This window comes from Mus caroli, unplaced genomic scaffold (assembly GCF_978045245.1).
Source record: "Mus caroli unplaced genomic scaffold, Mus_caroli_1 scaffold_2, whole genome shotgun sequence".
In the NCBI taxonomy this organism is placed as follows: Eukaryota; Metazoa; Chordata; class Mammalia; order Rodentia; family Muridae; genus Mus; species Mus caroli.
In genome coordinates, this window is record NW_028227257.1 from 25,096,338 (window position 1) to 25,112,786 (window position 16,449).

Genomic DNA, 16,449 nt, shown 5'->3' on the forward strand with positions numbered 1-16,449 from the left:
GGTTTCTCTGTATAGCCCTGGCTGTCCTGGAACTCACTTTGTAGACCAGGCTGGCCTCGAACTCAGAAATCCACCTGCCTCTGCCTCCCAAGTGCTGGGATTAAAGGCGTGCGCCACCACGCCCGGCTGCCCTTTAGCTCTTGATCCTCCTGCTCTCCCTCCCAAATGCCAGGGTCATGGGCATGTGTCACCTGGGCCCAGGTCTCACAACTACCGTCTGAAGATCATATATCCACGATCCTGAGGCTTAGCAGAAACGGCTAATTACGAACAGTAATTCTATCACAGTATAGAAGAGCCAAGAAAGGTTTCCTGCGGGCTCAAGGAGCAGCCATGAAAGCAGCATACAGTCATTAAATATACAGGTGACTGGGAACAAAAACAACATAAAAAAATGCTAGCCCTATGCAGCCTTAGCACTGATACCAGTGATACGTGAATGATCTACACCTGAAGACTCACAGGACGGACTGGTAAAAGCTTTTTTAAAATGTTCTAGTGTAGTAAAACTATCAACAACAAAGCAACTAGCCCAGCTACTTGGGAGGCTAAAATTTAACTTGAGACCAGTCTGGGCAGTGTGGTGAGCCATCATAAAACAAACAAAAACAAGGGCTTGAGCCAGGCATAGTGGCGTGTGCCTATAATCCCTGCATTTGGGAGATGGAAGCAGGTGAGCTGGGAGCTCAAGGTGAGCCTTGGCTATACAGTGAATTCAAGGCCAGCCTACAACTAGACTATCTTAAGAACAACCTCTTGTTCCAAATAAAAAAAACAAGATGTTTATTGTTTAGTCACACTTCAAAATTAGCATTCCTCAACGTTGAGCTATAGACTTAGGTCAGCATTTTTCTGTATTTAGTGTGCAAAGGTTATGAACCGTCTGAGGTCAGAACTGTGATTCTAAATTTCCTTTGTTTTTTGTTTTGAGACAGGGTTTCTCTGTGTAGCCCTGGCTGTCCTGGAACTCACTTTGTTGACCAGGCTGGCCTCGAATTCAGAAATCCGCCTGCCTCTGCCTCCAGAGTGTTGGGATTAAAGGCATGTGCCACCACGCCCGGCTAAATTTCCTTTGTTAAGCAGAGGCTCCTAGTTATGACCTGTATCACAATTACCTGTGGCTTGTCAACAGCCTCGGGTCCAACTAGACCTCTTTCCTCTTCATTGTCAATTGCTAGTTTATTGTGTTTGCCAGAAAACTTGGAGATGGAGACAGAACATGCCTTGTGGGAGAGACAGGGTGATAGGATACTCTTGTCCCTCCATCCTAGCCAAGGGAGCAGCGCAGATCTAGGGCTATATTGCAAGCACAGAAGCTGCTGTAGGTTACACATCACAGCAAAGTCCTTATCAACTGAACAGTATCACACTTGTAATCTCAGATTATCTTCCTAAAAGCTAGCAGGCCAAAAGAACCCGGCAGCTGAAGCTTCTGCACAGAAAACGGATTCCTTAACGATGCAAAGCCAGTGTGAAGCCAAGGTGGAAGCGGCATGCTTCTTCCACGCCACACAGCTTATCATGAGATGGAGAAACTACAAGTCATCCAGGAGGATCATTTCTGATGAAATCTGAGAGAATCAGCATTTCTGGTCCAATGCAAACTCAACAAAAGCTTAGGCTGTCAGTTCTTCCCTTTGATATGCAAATTTGCCAGAATCCCTGCTGGCAGGCATCTCACCAGCAGGGTACTTAGTGTGCTGCTTAAAATTTAGAGGCAGGCAGATTTCTGAGTTCGAGGCCAGCCTGGGCTACAGAGTGAGTTCCAGGACAACCACGACTACACAGAGAAACCCTGTCTCAAACAAAACAAAACAAAACAAAAACAAAAACAAAAAAAATATAGTTCCTACAGTCTGTCTTAGTCCTTATGCTCTAAGCCTAAAAAAGTGCCTAAAATAAGAAGGTTAGCATTAGTGGTGCATATCTGCAATATCTGCACTCTGAGACTGAAGCAGGATTGCCTTTAGTTTCCAGACCAACCTGGATTCACAGTACCGGGCCAGACTGGGCAATATATATAAACACTGTCTCAAAAAAGTTACAAGCCGGGCTGATGAGAGATGGCTCAGCGTTTAAGAGCACTGACTGCTCTTCCAAAGGTCCTGAGTTCAAATCCCAGCAACCACATGGTGGCTCACAACCATCTGTAATGAGATCTGACTCCCTCTTCTGGAGTGTCTGAAGACAGCTACAGTGTACTTACATATAATAATAAATAAATAAGTCTTAAAAAAGAAAAAAGATTTCAGGGGATAACTCAGTAAAGAATGAACCAGAGCCACAGGCAAGGCCAGAATTCTTCCCCAAAACAGAAAAATAAATAAATGTTTAAAAAAAAAAAAAAAAAAGTTACAAGCCGGGAGTTGTGGTGTACACCTTGTCTCAGTACTTGGGAAGCAGAAAGTTCTACGTTCCAGCCTAATCTACACAGCAACTTCCAGAACAGTCAGGGATACACAAAGACCCTGTCTTAAACAAACAACACAACAACAACAACAACCTGGAAATTTTTTGTTGAATTCAAATATATTAGTGCTAGGGCTTAATGCACTTTCCCTGCAGTTCCAGCTCCTCTAGAGGCAGCTTTATCAACTTAGTCTCAAAATAAAAACAACAAAAGGCTGGGATCTCACTTGCCTAATGCACCCAAGGCCCTAAATTTAATCATCTGTACTGTGAGTCGGGGGAGGGTAGGCAGAGACATAACTGGTACTGCCACACTGTTTCTGCCTTTACATCCTTTTTTCATCTTTATGACCTACCTGCCTTCTCCTACGGGTACCAGGCACAAATGAACTCTAAATTCTGTCGCAGTCTCCTAAATGGTATAATTACAAGTGTGTAACATCATGTCTGGTTCCAATTTTTCATATTTGTTTTCATTGTATCAAAGCATCCTGGGCCCTGGGAAAGGTATTGGGAGGTCTACTTTATCTGCCCAGTTTACAAATTTAGAACCAACATTTACCTAATGAGATTACTGTGAGGACCAGAAAGGAAGTATGTATACACAGCCAGGTATCCATCCACCTGCACACAGTGAGCACAGTGAGCCTACTACAGCTCTCTATATAGCTGGGTATCTTCATCTGTATGTACTGAATCTACTCTATAACTGCTAGTCATCATCACACAATGGGACAAATTTTACTTAATGGAAGCTAAAATAGTGTGTGTGTGATAGACTGTTACGAATACAAAAGAATAGTTTATTATTTTAGTATTATCGTCAAGTAGGAAGAGTCTCTTGGTAATGGCTAAAAATCCCACCATCTAATTCAGGAGTGGACTCTTTCTACCCAGCATCTCCATGGCAAGCGACAGGCTTGCTTCCTTTTAGCCACCCAGCCCAGCCTATAGCCCAGTGTAGCTCTGACCTCTGTGGACTCTTCTTGCTCATTGATGACCAGGAAAGCATCTTCTGCAGCCTGCCGTTTGACATCCGCTATGGTCTGTTCCATTCGAGCTCTCTCCGTTGCAATCACTTCAAAGGCTTTTTGCTCTGCCTCAGCTACAGCCTTCTGTACCTCTGACATGGCCTGAATTTTCACCTTATTCACGGCTTCTTCTGGAAGAAAGCAACAGTAAAATCAACTGGCAGAGAAATCTTTTTGCTTCCATCCCACATCATTAGGGGGTGTGGGAGTGGAAAGTGGGGGTAGAGGAGGTAGGGTTTGATAGGTTCTCACTATATAGCCTAGGTTAGTCTCAAATTTGTCACAATCCTACTTCTGCTTCCAAGAAGTGAGATTATTTATAGGCATGTGTCAACACCCTCAGCTAGCTAACAACAGCACTGCTAAGGAAAAAGAGTAAAACAAGATGTGCAGGGGTGAATGTGAAGCATACACTCACATTATTCCTACAACAGGCTCACCTAGTCATGCAACTGTTAGGTATAAACATGAGGGTAGATTCTGTGTGAAAAGCTGGCAAGACTTAGGTAAGTAGACACCATCCATCCTTCTGTATGGGATCAAGTGCCCCAATGGCTTAGATGTCTTATGTCAAAGTAAGAGACTAGAGTTTCAAGGACAAAGGTTAACTGTACAAGAGCAAGAGGATCAAAAGGTGCTTTCAATATTTTCCTAAAGGAAATGTGAACTTCTAGAATTGTATACAACAAGAAAGCAAGCACCTGGAAAAGTGGGCGTGGCTCCGTTGAGAGAAGAGGCTCTGAATGTATAAAAGGGGTATTCAGGAGCTGAGGAGTCAGGGTAGTCTGGGTGTGGTGGTACAGGACAATGGCAGCTTTATGCAATGAATGGCAATGAAAGCAGGGAAGGGAGGGCTGGGAGGCACCCAGGTGCAACACAGACTTGCTTAGTTCAGACCCCCCTCCCTCACTAACCCACCTTGCTTGGTTGAAGACACTCCAAATGAGCAGGGCTTTAGCCAAGAGAATGTGAATCTAAAACATCTCCTTTAAGTCCATGAGGAAACACAACCTAGACCCCAAGGGGATCCCTAACAGCTTTGCTATTTCATATACAGCACAGCCTAGGCTGTGTTATAACTTCCTATAGTACAGATCCCACCCAGAGGTCAAGGACTCCTGACTTCTATCTGCACAACCCTTTGAGTGCCCCCCCACCCCCAAGGTACATTTTGGATCCATAGCTTAAGGATAAATTAGCTAAAAACAAAACAAAAACAGAGCTGTGTATTTGTCATTACAATTTTGGAATTTGGGTTCTTTAAAAACAAAGAAATATTATAAGAATATGTTTTCATTTTAATCCCAGGTGTGGGGATATTGGGCTGCTTTGGACTATCTGAAGCACCTGACTATGATCTGCCTCATTCTCTAGGAGATGTGTGCTTTTTGCCAGCTACAGATAGTTTCTGTGACTGTGTGATATTTGAAATTCTAGAGCTTTTCAGAGGGTATATAAATGCTAGAGCCTCGAGAGGCAGTGTGGCTGGCAGCAATTTGTTAGTAGTCATGCTCAAAGGAGAAACAAGAAGAAAGAACCCACATAAAGCTGGATGTGGAAGTATGCATCTAACCATCCCAGAGACAGAAAGTGGAAACAGAATTAGTTATAAGCATCCTGGCCAACTAGCCTGGTGTTCAAAGCAGCATACAAGAGACATGTTTAAAAAGGTAGAGATCAAGAGCTGACACTGCAGATGCCCTCTGTTCTCTACACTGTGGTACCCAAACACAACAAAACTTAACAAACAAACCAAAAGCCGAGCAGTGGTGACACACGCCTTTAATCCCAGGACAAAAGAGGCAGGCGAATTTCTGTGTTCGAGTCCAGTTTGATCTACAGAGTGAGTTCCAGGACAGCCAGGGCTATACAGAGAAACCCTGTCTCAAAAAACAAAGCAAACAAACCAAAACAAAAAAACCAACCAACCAAACCAAACCAAAAAACCCCAAAACATAATTAAGCAAATGTGGTGGCAGGGTGAACATGCTATGATACTAGCCAGGAAATCAACTTCTGTCAAAATGAAGAAAGAGCTAGGTACTGTGTGTTTCAATGGAAGACGGTAGAAGGGTGTGAAAAGACCTGGAGGGAACTGTTCCAAACTCAGGGTCAAACTCTGATCCTGCAAGGACCAGACATGCAGTTCTGCCCAGGAGATGATGTACAACCAGCCAGAGGAGAAGAGATGTACAATCAGTGAGCAGGAGAAGCCAACAATTCCATAAGGAGGACACTGTGGACAACTGAAAGTCAGGCTACAAACTTTTCCCTAGTATATAGGTTCCCAGCTTGCATTAACTAGTAAGTACAGACAGCCTACCAGCAGGCAGGCAGGCAGACAGACAGACAGACACACCTGTTTTCTTCCAAAACTCCACAGGCACATATCCTGTTGCTGGTCTACTGGTGAACTCCCGCTGAGAATCTACACAAGAGAGATAAAGGAGAAAGGTGTCAGAAGCAGCTTTAATCAGTCTTCAAAACCCAAGTTCTCATATATGCTAGGCAATACTCTAGCAATAATTCCTAGCCCCAAGACAAGATTTTCAATTAAGACAAGAAGTGTGAATCAAACTTCTTTTACTGCCTAGATGCAGATAAGTATGCTTGCTTGATGTAAAACATATTTAGAATAAGAGCTAACTTCAAATTATGAAACAATATACTAAACTTTGTATCTAAGTATATATATATATATATATATATATATATATATATATATATATATATATATATATAAAAAAGCATTAACATTTTTATGGTGTTAGGGATCAAACCTGGGCCCTTGTTCATGATAAATAAGTGCTCTACCAGTGGGCCACAAAAACATGGGCGATCACAGACATGACTTAAGTGTATCTTGGCTAGGAACCAAGCCCCAGGCTCCTGCCACTCCTGTCACTTTTAGACAGAGTGTGCTTCCGTTATTTACGCTGTCCTTGAATTCTGCAGTTCAGGTAAGCCTTGAGCTCATCCTCTGGGAGTACAGGGCTGTGACAACAAGCTCAGGCTGAAAACATTGAACAACAACTGGGCAAAATTTCTTATTTTCTTTCTTTCTTTCATTCTTTTTTAAATTCATTTATTATTATACATAAGTACACTGTAGCTGACATCAGACACACCAGAAGAGGGCATCAGATCTCATTATGGGTGGTTGTGAGCCACTATGTGGTTGCTGGGATTTGAACTCAGGACCTTTGGAAGAGTAGTCAGTGCTCTTACCCACTGAGCCATCTTGCCAGCCCGGAAACTTTCTTTAAATATGAACTTAGAAAATTTTGTGAGACAACACTAATAGACTGGTTCATGCGCCTACAAGAAAAGTCCAAGATAACTGGGAAGGAGAAAGCATGTCTATAATATTATCTTTCCAAATGCTATGATCTGGGCTTTTTTAGAGGCTGGGGATAAAGTTTCAGTATGTCACAATTCAGAGGGGCTTCAAACTAAAATTCATCCTGCCTCAGCTTCAAAGTGCTTTTGCACAACAGTTACATAGTACAATTACTTACAAAACAGCAGTTAACTGGGCATGGTAGTCATGCTTTTAACTCCTCATGAAGGAGGCAGAGACTGGCAGATCAATTTGAGTTTGAAGGTAGCTTGGTCTATATAACTAGTTTCAGACTAGCCAGGCTACACAGTAAGACCTGTCTAAGAAACAAAACAAACAACAACACTTAAAAAATAGTGTCTGGTCTACATAGCAACCAGGACTATATAGTGAGACCCTGTCACATACACAAAAAAAGTGACAGATGGCTCAATGGGTGACTGCTTGCCATGCAAACTTGATGAACTAAGTAAGATAAATGGAGCCCAAATAAAGGAGAAGCAAAGACTCAACTCCCAAAGTGTTTCTCTGACCACCGTAAGCACAGGTACCCACACACATCAGGCAGGCATATAAGCATGCACATATACAATATTTTAAATAACAAAACCTAACAAAAAATATTTTGAGACAAGGTCTAAGTAGCCCTGAATTTCCTAGAACTCTCCATGTAGACTAGACTGTCCTCTGCCTCCCGAGTGCAGGGATTAAAGTTGTGTGCACTACCATGTCAGCAAAGTCTTTTTTTTTCTTTCATTAAACAACTTATATTTGATTTTCATCATGTGATTGTGATTCTGCAAGAGTGCAAAAGCCTGCCTAAGTGAGATTTCGTGAGGCTGTACATTACAAGTGGTTGTGAGCCACTCAAAGTCCTGCCCATGATTCCTGCCCTCTGGCAAGAGCAGTTAGTGTTCTCAATTGCTGAGCCATCTCTTCTTTTTTTTCTTTTTTTCTTTTTCTCTGTGTAACAGCCCTGGCTCTCATGGAAGTTAACTATGTACACCAGGCTGTTCTCCAACTCACAGAGATCTGCCTATCTTTGCCTCCTGGGTACTGGGATTAAAGGCATGCACCTTCAATGCCTGGCACTGAGCCATCTCTTCAGCACCTACCCAACCAAGTTTTCCCTTCTTTTCCTCCCCTTCCTTTCAGATAGGGTCTCATGAAGCCCAGGCTAATATCCAACTTCTGAAACTCTTATCTCTACCTAACAAATGCTGGAATTCCAGGTGTGCACTAAGACCATATCCAGTTTATTTGGAGCTAGAGATTAAGCCCAGGGCTCAGTGCATCTTAAGTAAACACTATGTCAACGAAGTTACATCCCAGACAAATGACACAATTTAAATCAGACATGTTGGTAATTTTCTCAAAATTTTAATACAAGCCACTGGATGAAGCACTAAATCTACAGTAATTAGAATTTATCATACAAATTGTCATCATTTTGAAAAGGAGGTGCTTGTAACTATTACGACAGGTCATAGAAACAAAGAAGAACTGTCGCAGGCACAATAGACAAAATCGTCATCCCAGTTAGACCCTCAATTAAGGGTGGTTTGTGCGGGGCAGTTGAGTCCTGTCAAGCTGCACTCTACCTCAGCTGGACACACGTACACTCACGGATGAGTATATGTGACTGTAATGTTGAACTTCAGGCAATGAAGGATCTCTATGTTGCTGCAGGGAATCTTTGCAAGGGTTCAGATTTGTAAGGGTTACCTGATATTTAGCCTCCACTGGTTTTGAAGTTTTTTTTTTTGTTTGTTTTTTAAAAAGATTTATTTATTATTATACATAAGTACACTGTAGCTGCCTTTAGATACATCAGAAGAAGGCCTCAGATCTCATTATGGATGGTTGTGAGCTACCATGTGGTTGCTGGGAATTGATCTCAGGACCTTTGGAAGAGCAGTCAGTGCTCTTACCCGCTGAGTCATGTCTCCAGCCCCAGTTTTGAAGTTTTTAATCAAAGTTTTGTGTCTGTATCTGTATGTAAGTTGTTTGTTTCTTCATGTCCTAGATCATCTCACATAAAATAGAACAACTGACGGTTGGCTTAAGAGCCATGCCTGTCAATAAGGAAAGAGTGGCAGCCTTTAGCTATTTAGGATAGGATACACATTATTAATGCTGGCATTTCCTCTAAATTTTCTTCCAGTCCTTTTGAGACTAACAGCTGTCTTGCATGGAAAATGCTAGCACTGAAATAAGAAATTCACTCTCCTTGAGGAACATTTGGGAACTTTAAGTAGGTGGGTGGAGAAAGAGTGTGATCACAGATGGCCTGTCATTCAGCTGTGCCTTTTGGATAGGGTATTTTTTCAGCTTCTGGGGAAAGTGATGGAACATTTTGGGGGGGATATCTCTGGCTTCCTGGATGTACCCGCTCATCTCTGATGCTTCAATACGAATAACCTAGCTTTGCCTAAGCTAGTCTTTTGAAGTCAGTCTCTAGGGAGTGGAGGGTAACTGGGAAAAGAAAGCAAAGTGGGGTGAATACCTTCCAGAAGGAATATGGTGAACACAGCCATCAAAGGAGCTAGGAGTGATGTGACATACATAGTACTCTCTTCTTTCTCTCTTACTGATCTTTTGTACTGCTGGGCTGAAGCCAGGCCACTGCTCAGGAGAGCAAGTGTTCATCATTAGGATACATCCAGTCACCAAAGTTCAGATGTCACCTATTTTTCTGACTACTAATCTTCTCCATTGGAGCCTAAATTTCTCCTCCTCAAGGCAGGGTACAAAAGCTCTAGCCTGTGCGCACCCCCTACCAAAGCTTTCTAGACTGGGATTGGACATAACAAAAATCAGAGGATTAGCCGTGGGCTGTAATCTCACTCAGCAGTGGCAGGCTGAGGCAAGTTTGTGTCAGCGCTTCAGAGTGACAAACATCTTGAAAACCAACTCAGAAAATGAACTACAAAACCAAGTCCAACAATATCAAAACTGTTTGAATGTATGCCTCTGTGATAATAGAGAGAGGGTCCTGCCTCATCCCCTAGAGAAGGAATTGTGCAGCACAGCCAAAACCACCAATGCACTCAGGCCATCCTTTGTTTCCCCATCCAGTCTATTATAACTCAACTGCAATGATACAGCCATAAGATAGAGGATCCAGAAAGCTGGTTAGCAAAAATGTGCAATTCTTCAGTGTGGCAAGTCTAGAGAAGTCCTGTGTCCCTTTTCCCAGACCGTGTGTTTTACATATCTTCATGTGTATCCTTTTTAAACACATAAGCTAGCTTCCCTGAGCCTGTAAGCAGTGTGAGCAAACCTTATGGAAGGAATTATGGGAAGCATAGTTGATAGCCAACAGATAAGAACATGAACACACACTGGGTGAATACTGAAATTGTAAGTTGTCCTCTGACCTACATACACACATACATACACCCCAATTTTTTAAAAAGTAAACATAAATAAAGGAGCTGGTGGGAGGAAATATTCTCTCCACAAACATCACACACCCACATCTACTAAATAAGTGTAGTTGGGCAAGGTGGTCAATATCTTTTATTCCAGCACTTGGGAGACTGAGGCAGGAGGCTCGAGTCCAGCTTAAACTCTATAGTAAGAGTCTCAAAAACCAAACCAAACCAAACCAAATAAATGCCCCAGAATAAACAAAGACATAAAACTCAGTTTAGGTGGAATGGAAGCTGCTGTTTTTTCTATGTTCTATGTTCCCCCTCTATATTTACCGTTGCTGAGAGAATCTGTACTCCCAGGGCTGTGCTGCCTAGAGACCAACTCAGTCCCAGTTTTCCTCAACTCTGTATTTTCATTAAACCGCCGTTTCCAATAGTTGAGTTCTTCACGGTCAGATTCCTGACAGCGCCTCAGAACTGCCATGGAGCGCCTCGTTTTCTCTACCATTTCCATAATGCAATTCAGTGCCTGAAACAGAGAGACAGGGAAGCAGAAGTGAGATGAGAAATTTAATAAGGAACACTAAAATCAAGGATGGGTAACAATTGGAAGGAGGGAAAACAGAGCTTGCAGATTTTACAACCATAGGAATAAAGTTTACATTTAAAAGTCATTATTATACCTTGTTTATTAAATTAGATTTGTTTATTTTTATGAGTGTTTTGTGTGCATAAATAAATATATGTGCTAATATGTGTGTGCCTGGTGCCCTTAGAGGTCAGAAGCAATAGAATCCCCTGGAAGCAGAGTTACTGATAGTTGTGAGCTACCATGTGGATGCTGAGAAGCAAACCCAGGTCTACAAGGGTAGCCAGTGCTCTTAACCACTGAGTTGCCTCTTAGACCTTGTTACTTATATAGACAACTATTTTTTCCTATCCATATAGGTATTGGTTCCAGGGACACTAAAAGTCACAAGGGTTCCAATTCCCTTACATAAAATGTATGGCATTTGCCTATAACTTGTGCACAATTAACTACATATCCTTTTGGTTTTTTTTGGAGACAGGGTTTCTTTGTGAAGTATCAGCTGTCCTCAAACTCACTCTATAGACCAGACTGGCCCCAAACTCATAGAGATCCACCAACCTCTGCTCCTAGAGTGCTAGGATTAATGGCATACACCACCACTCCCAGCCAAGACTTTTAATAAAGGATTATGTATTTTGTGTATATGAGTGCTCTATCTGCATGTACACCTAAACGTATACCTGCATGTATACCTGCATGCCAGAAGAAGGCATTAGATCACATTATAGATGGTTGTGAGCCACCATGTGGTTGTTGGGAACTGAACTCAGGATTGATAGAAAAGTAGCCAGTGATTTGAGCCATCTAAACCCCTGAGCGATTTCTTTAACCTAAGACTTTAAAAAAAGTCATTAGGTACTATAATCTAGAAGTGACTTAAGTTTATGGGTAGCCGGGTGGTGGGTGGTACATACCTTATACAAAGCACCTGGGAGGCAGAGGCAGGCAATCTCCATGAATTCGAGGCCAGCCTGGTCTACAAAGCAGGTTTTAGGACAGCCAGGGCTGTTTCATAGAGAAACCTTGTCTGAAAAAACCCCACACATACCCAGACACAAACAAACAAACAAACAAACAAGTCTTTATATGGGCCAGCAAGATGTCTCAGCAGGTACTGAGTACATGCTGCCCTTTGGAATCCACAGGACGGAGGAAGTTTTATGGCCTTCATACTCATTATGGCACAACCATACTACCACATCCACACCCACCCACAGCCACACCCACATCCATCCACAGCCACACCCACACCCATAAAGTCAGTTAAGATGGCTTGATGAGGAAAGGAACTTCTGACCACATCTGAGTACCTGATAATGTTAGATAAAGCCAAATGTTTTTATAATAATGCACCCTGGAGCTGGAAAGATTGCTCAGTGATTAAGGAAATTTGCTGCTCTTGCAGAGCAGTTCCCATCAAACTTATTGGGTGGTTTGCAACTGCTTATATCTTTACTTTCAATGGATCTGACTCGCTTTTTTAGTCTGTCTGTGCCCCGCACCCCCACAGAAACTACTTGAGGTAAGAACTAGGGTCAGATGATGATGATGATGATATCTAAGGTAAGGACCAGAGTCAGCTATCACTCAAGAAGGAAAGGCCACAATATACAATTTTAAAGTAGGCACTACTTAAAATCAAGGATAAGGGATGCTCTATTCTGATGGGAAAAAGAACATAAGCATATAGTCTAACTCTCCGTGGGCTACATCCTCTGATATTAAACACTTTACATACTTTACAAATAATGCCTGTCTTTTTTTTTAAGAGAAAGATTATCTTATTTTAGTATGTGTGTGGTTTTTGTGTGCCTGCTTGCATACAACTCAAGAGTGCTCAAGAGTGGAAGTCAGAGGACAACTTGTGAGAATTGGTTCTTTCCCTCCACCATGTGGGTCTTAGGGATTAAGCTCTGTTTTCTAACTTGACTTCCTTTGTTCATGGAACCTAATTTTTTTTTTTGGGGGGGGGGAGGAGAGAGAAATCAAGGCTAAAAGGAAGTAAAGTAAGCCGGGCAGTGGTGGCACACGCCTTTAATCCCAGCACTTGGAAGGCAGAGGCAGGCAGATTTCTGAGTTGAAGGCCAGCCTGGTCTACAGAGTGAGTTTCAGGACAGCCAGGGCTATACAGAGAAACCCTGTCTCGAAAACAAAAAACAAAACAAAACAAAAAAAGTAACTTACCCAGCTCTCAAAGGCAGTAAGTAGAAAAGCTGAAACTTCTGATTTAACCATCTATTACCTGAGTACTTGGTTTAGGAACTGTCAAGATCAGACCACCACTAAGACAAGGGAGCCACTCTACAGTCCTTCATCAAACCAACTTCTATTAAAAAGTCATGCTCAGCCAGGAAGTGGTGGCACCTTTAATCCCAGCACTTGGGAGGCAGAGGCAGAAGGATTTCTGAGTTCGAGGCCAGCCTGGTCTACAGAGTGAACTCCAAGACGGCAGGGCTACATAAATGAATAAGTAAATGTCCACGTCAGGCCCCCAGAACTACTGCTAGTGTTTAAGGACTAAGATCTTCCAAAGCTGCACAGAAAAAGCCTGTCTTGAAAAACTAGAGAGCAATTAGGAGCTGGATGCAGTGGTGCATGCCTGAATAGAAAAGTAAAAAATAAAAGGGGGGAGGGGTGATTCAGTGTGTAAAGGGTGCTTCCTGCCAAGTCACATGACCAAATATCTGTCCTCTTCCTCCTCCTCCTTTTTTGGGGAAAGATTTATTATATATATATATATATATATATATATATATATATATATATATATATATATATATATTTATTTATTTTATATAAGACATGTCGCTGTCTTCAGACACACCAGAAGTGGGTATTAGATCCTGTTATAGACAGTTGTGAGCCACCATGTGGTTGCTGGGAATTAAACTCAGGACCTCTGGAAGAGCAGTCAGTGCTCTTAACCTCTGAGCCATCTCTCCAATTCTAATATCTGTCTTCTTCATCTTTACATTCATGTCAAGGTTATGTGCAACAATGAGCATGGATGCAAACAAGCAGCGCACACAGATACACACCAAAGCCACAAACTACCAAAACAAACAAACGGAAAATGTGACATAAACCATAAAGATTTAAAAGTAGAAAGGGCTTGAGGAAATTAAACAGGCTGGGGTTCTTACATGGTCAAGGTGTTTCCATTCATCAGCCCACTCCCTTTCTGTCAAACGGTGGTCTACCAACTCATCTTGATAGCCTCCATTGAGACCTATTTATTAGAAACAAGAGATCACATTTAAAACCAATGAATACTAACCAATAAAGAGCTAGTACTCAGATCAAATAACTCCAGGGACTGGAAATATATATAGTTTGGTATCTATTAAATAGAAATAGGAAATATATATAGTTTGGGTATTCTATTCCCAGTACTTGTGGAGATGGCTCCTAAACGCTTAACAATTCACTTATAATGGCAAATATCACAAAAGAAAAGCAATCACAAGATGCAACAGGTTATATAGGAAAAAAAGAAGGCAGTTCATAAGCACGAAGACAGCAAAGCTTCTAAGTATTCAGGAGCCACACCCTTTCCACTGTTCACATAGCATTTCATAGCCAACATCCTAGAAGATAAAATAGCAGAAAGAGTCTGTTGAGTTTGATGTTGTCATGGCTTGAATAAGAATGGGCACCACAGGTACACATATTTGAACTCTTTAGTCACCAGAGAGCAACACTAGTTGAAAGAATTAGGAGGTGTAGCCTTGTAAGAAGAAGTATGTCGCTGGAGGCAGGCTCTGAGGTATCAAAAGCCTGAGCCAGGGTCAGTGGCTTTCTTCCTGGTGCTATATAAAGACCTTTTCCAGCACCATATCTGCCTGCTTGCTGCCATGCTGATAATGGACTAAAGGTCTGAAACTGTAAGCAAGTCCCAATTAGATGCTTTCTTTTATAAGACTTGCTGTGATCATGGTATCTCTTCATAGTAATATAACACTGACTAAAACTACATTGTAGCACACATTTATAATTCTACTACGTGCAAAGTAGAGGTAGGAGAACTAGAGTTTGCCCTACAAGTGTGTTACTCAAAACCTTCTGTTTTTCATTGCTACCTTCTAGAATAGCTATGCCTAAATACTAGTACTTTTTATTGTAAATTCTTTTTATGTGTTACATAGACTACTGACCCTAAAATTATGGATCTAAGATATCCCATAGTGTCCATAGATTTCATTTTAGGAGAATAATGGGCAGTGGACTTATTGATGCAAGGGGGGGGGCGGGGGAAGCAAGTGATGGTTTGATGAATGAGAACCAGTATAAATAGGGCAGACATTTCTAAATGGGTCTAGGAAAAACAAATCAGACTGGTGGAGTTATCATGGAAGGTAACCAGCAGTATTTTTCAAGGTACACTTCCACATGGAAATAGCTTTTCCTAATTAGAAATACAAGAAAAATCTAACAAAACAGTTATACCTAGCTTTCACCATTCTTCTAATGAACAAAAACTATATATGAAGAAGTAAATGAAAGCATAATTCTTAAAATCATTTAATATTACTGTTGTTGTTGTTGTATCTTTATGTGCATCATGATGACACATGGAGGTTAGAGAACAACTATCTGGAGTGCATTCTCTTTAGGAATCAAACTCAGGTCCCCAGGCTTAAATGGTAAGTGCCTTTATTCACTGGGCCATCTTGCTGTGCACCCCCATCCCCAAGCCTGTGTTTTTAACAGCTAAACAAAGAGACATGGGAGAATAAGAACTGGATACCAAGGAAGGTATGTATCATCATCTGTTCCCAATACAGCCAAATTCAACTTCCAGCCAGCAGCTTAGGAGCTGCATCTTGTCAAGACAACTTACTAGCTGTGTGACACTGGCCACAGTTGCTTTGATCTTCTCTGTATGAAGAAATTAATGACTGTCAGACTTTCTGGAAAGACTGAATCAAATAATGTAGTATAGCTGAGACTCAGTAAATAAATGCATGGAGACAAATCTTTCATGGCCTTTGCCACACAGTAAGAGCTGCACGCTGCTTGAGGCCCTACTGAGGTTTGTGCCTTGGAAGATGCTAGTTAGCCTAAGTCAGAATGAGAAAGAATCACTGTGTTCTCCACAAGGCATCACTAAAAAATGGAATGTAAAGGAAACCGTACAAAATGGTAGCCTCTTGTGTTTTTTTTTTCCCTTCTTCTTCTTCCAGATAGATGCTAAGCAGACTCCAGAAAAGAATGTGACAAAAAGCTCTTTTCAAAATTGATCTCAAATTAGGAATCTGTAGGTTTTTTTTCTGTTTTAAAATGAAATGTTTATTCCTAAATTTAATAGTTACACAGTCCCACGCTTCAGGCATTTCAAACCTAGCAAAAGAGCAGAGATGGTAACGTTATCTTCATTCATTTCAGAATTCTTTTCAGAACTTATTACTCTCAGGCTCAAGAGCCTAAGTAAGCAATTTCCATTAGATTACACAGGTAGAGCCAAATAAGCTGCGTCAGACCTGGGATTCCTGTAGAGCAAACTAGCCTCCAACTTGGGGTAACCCTCCTGGCTGCTAATAAGTGTGCTACCATGCCCAGCCCTTTCATTAATTGTTATTTATAGCACAGGCTACCCACAAACTCCTTAGGCAGCTGAAGATGACTGTAAGCCGATCATTCTGCCTCAGCCTTTATAGTATTGGAATCAGAAGTATGTGCCACTATGTCCAGCTACATAAC

The 16,449-nt window shown here is 41.7% G+C and overlaps 1 protein-coding gene across 2 annotated transcripts in view; it reads right to left on the minus strand.

Annotated features, from left to right (window-relative positions):
• Positions 1-16,449, minus strand: part of Cbfa2t2 (CBFA2/RUNX1 partner transcriptional co-repressor 2) — a 101,919-nt gene that overhangs the window by 6,614 nt on the left and 78,856 nt on the right. Inside the window, exons 7-10 of one of the 2 annotated variants that reach the window (XM_021185575.3) lie at positions 13,893-13,978; positions 10,491-10,686; positions 5,800-5,868; positions 3,381-3,568 (exon numbers count right to left, since the gene is read on the minus strand). In XM_021185575.3, the coding sequence (XP_021041234.1) occupies positions 3,381-3,568; positions 5,800-5,868; positions 10,491-10,686; positions 13,893-13,978 (539 nt within the window). Of the gene's footprint in view, positions 1-3,380; positions 3,572-5,799; positions 5,869-10,490; positions 10,687-13,892; positions 13,979-16,449 lie in introns of both variants that reach the window. The other variant, XM_021185573.3, reaches the window with a different exon arrangement.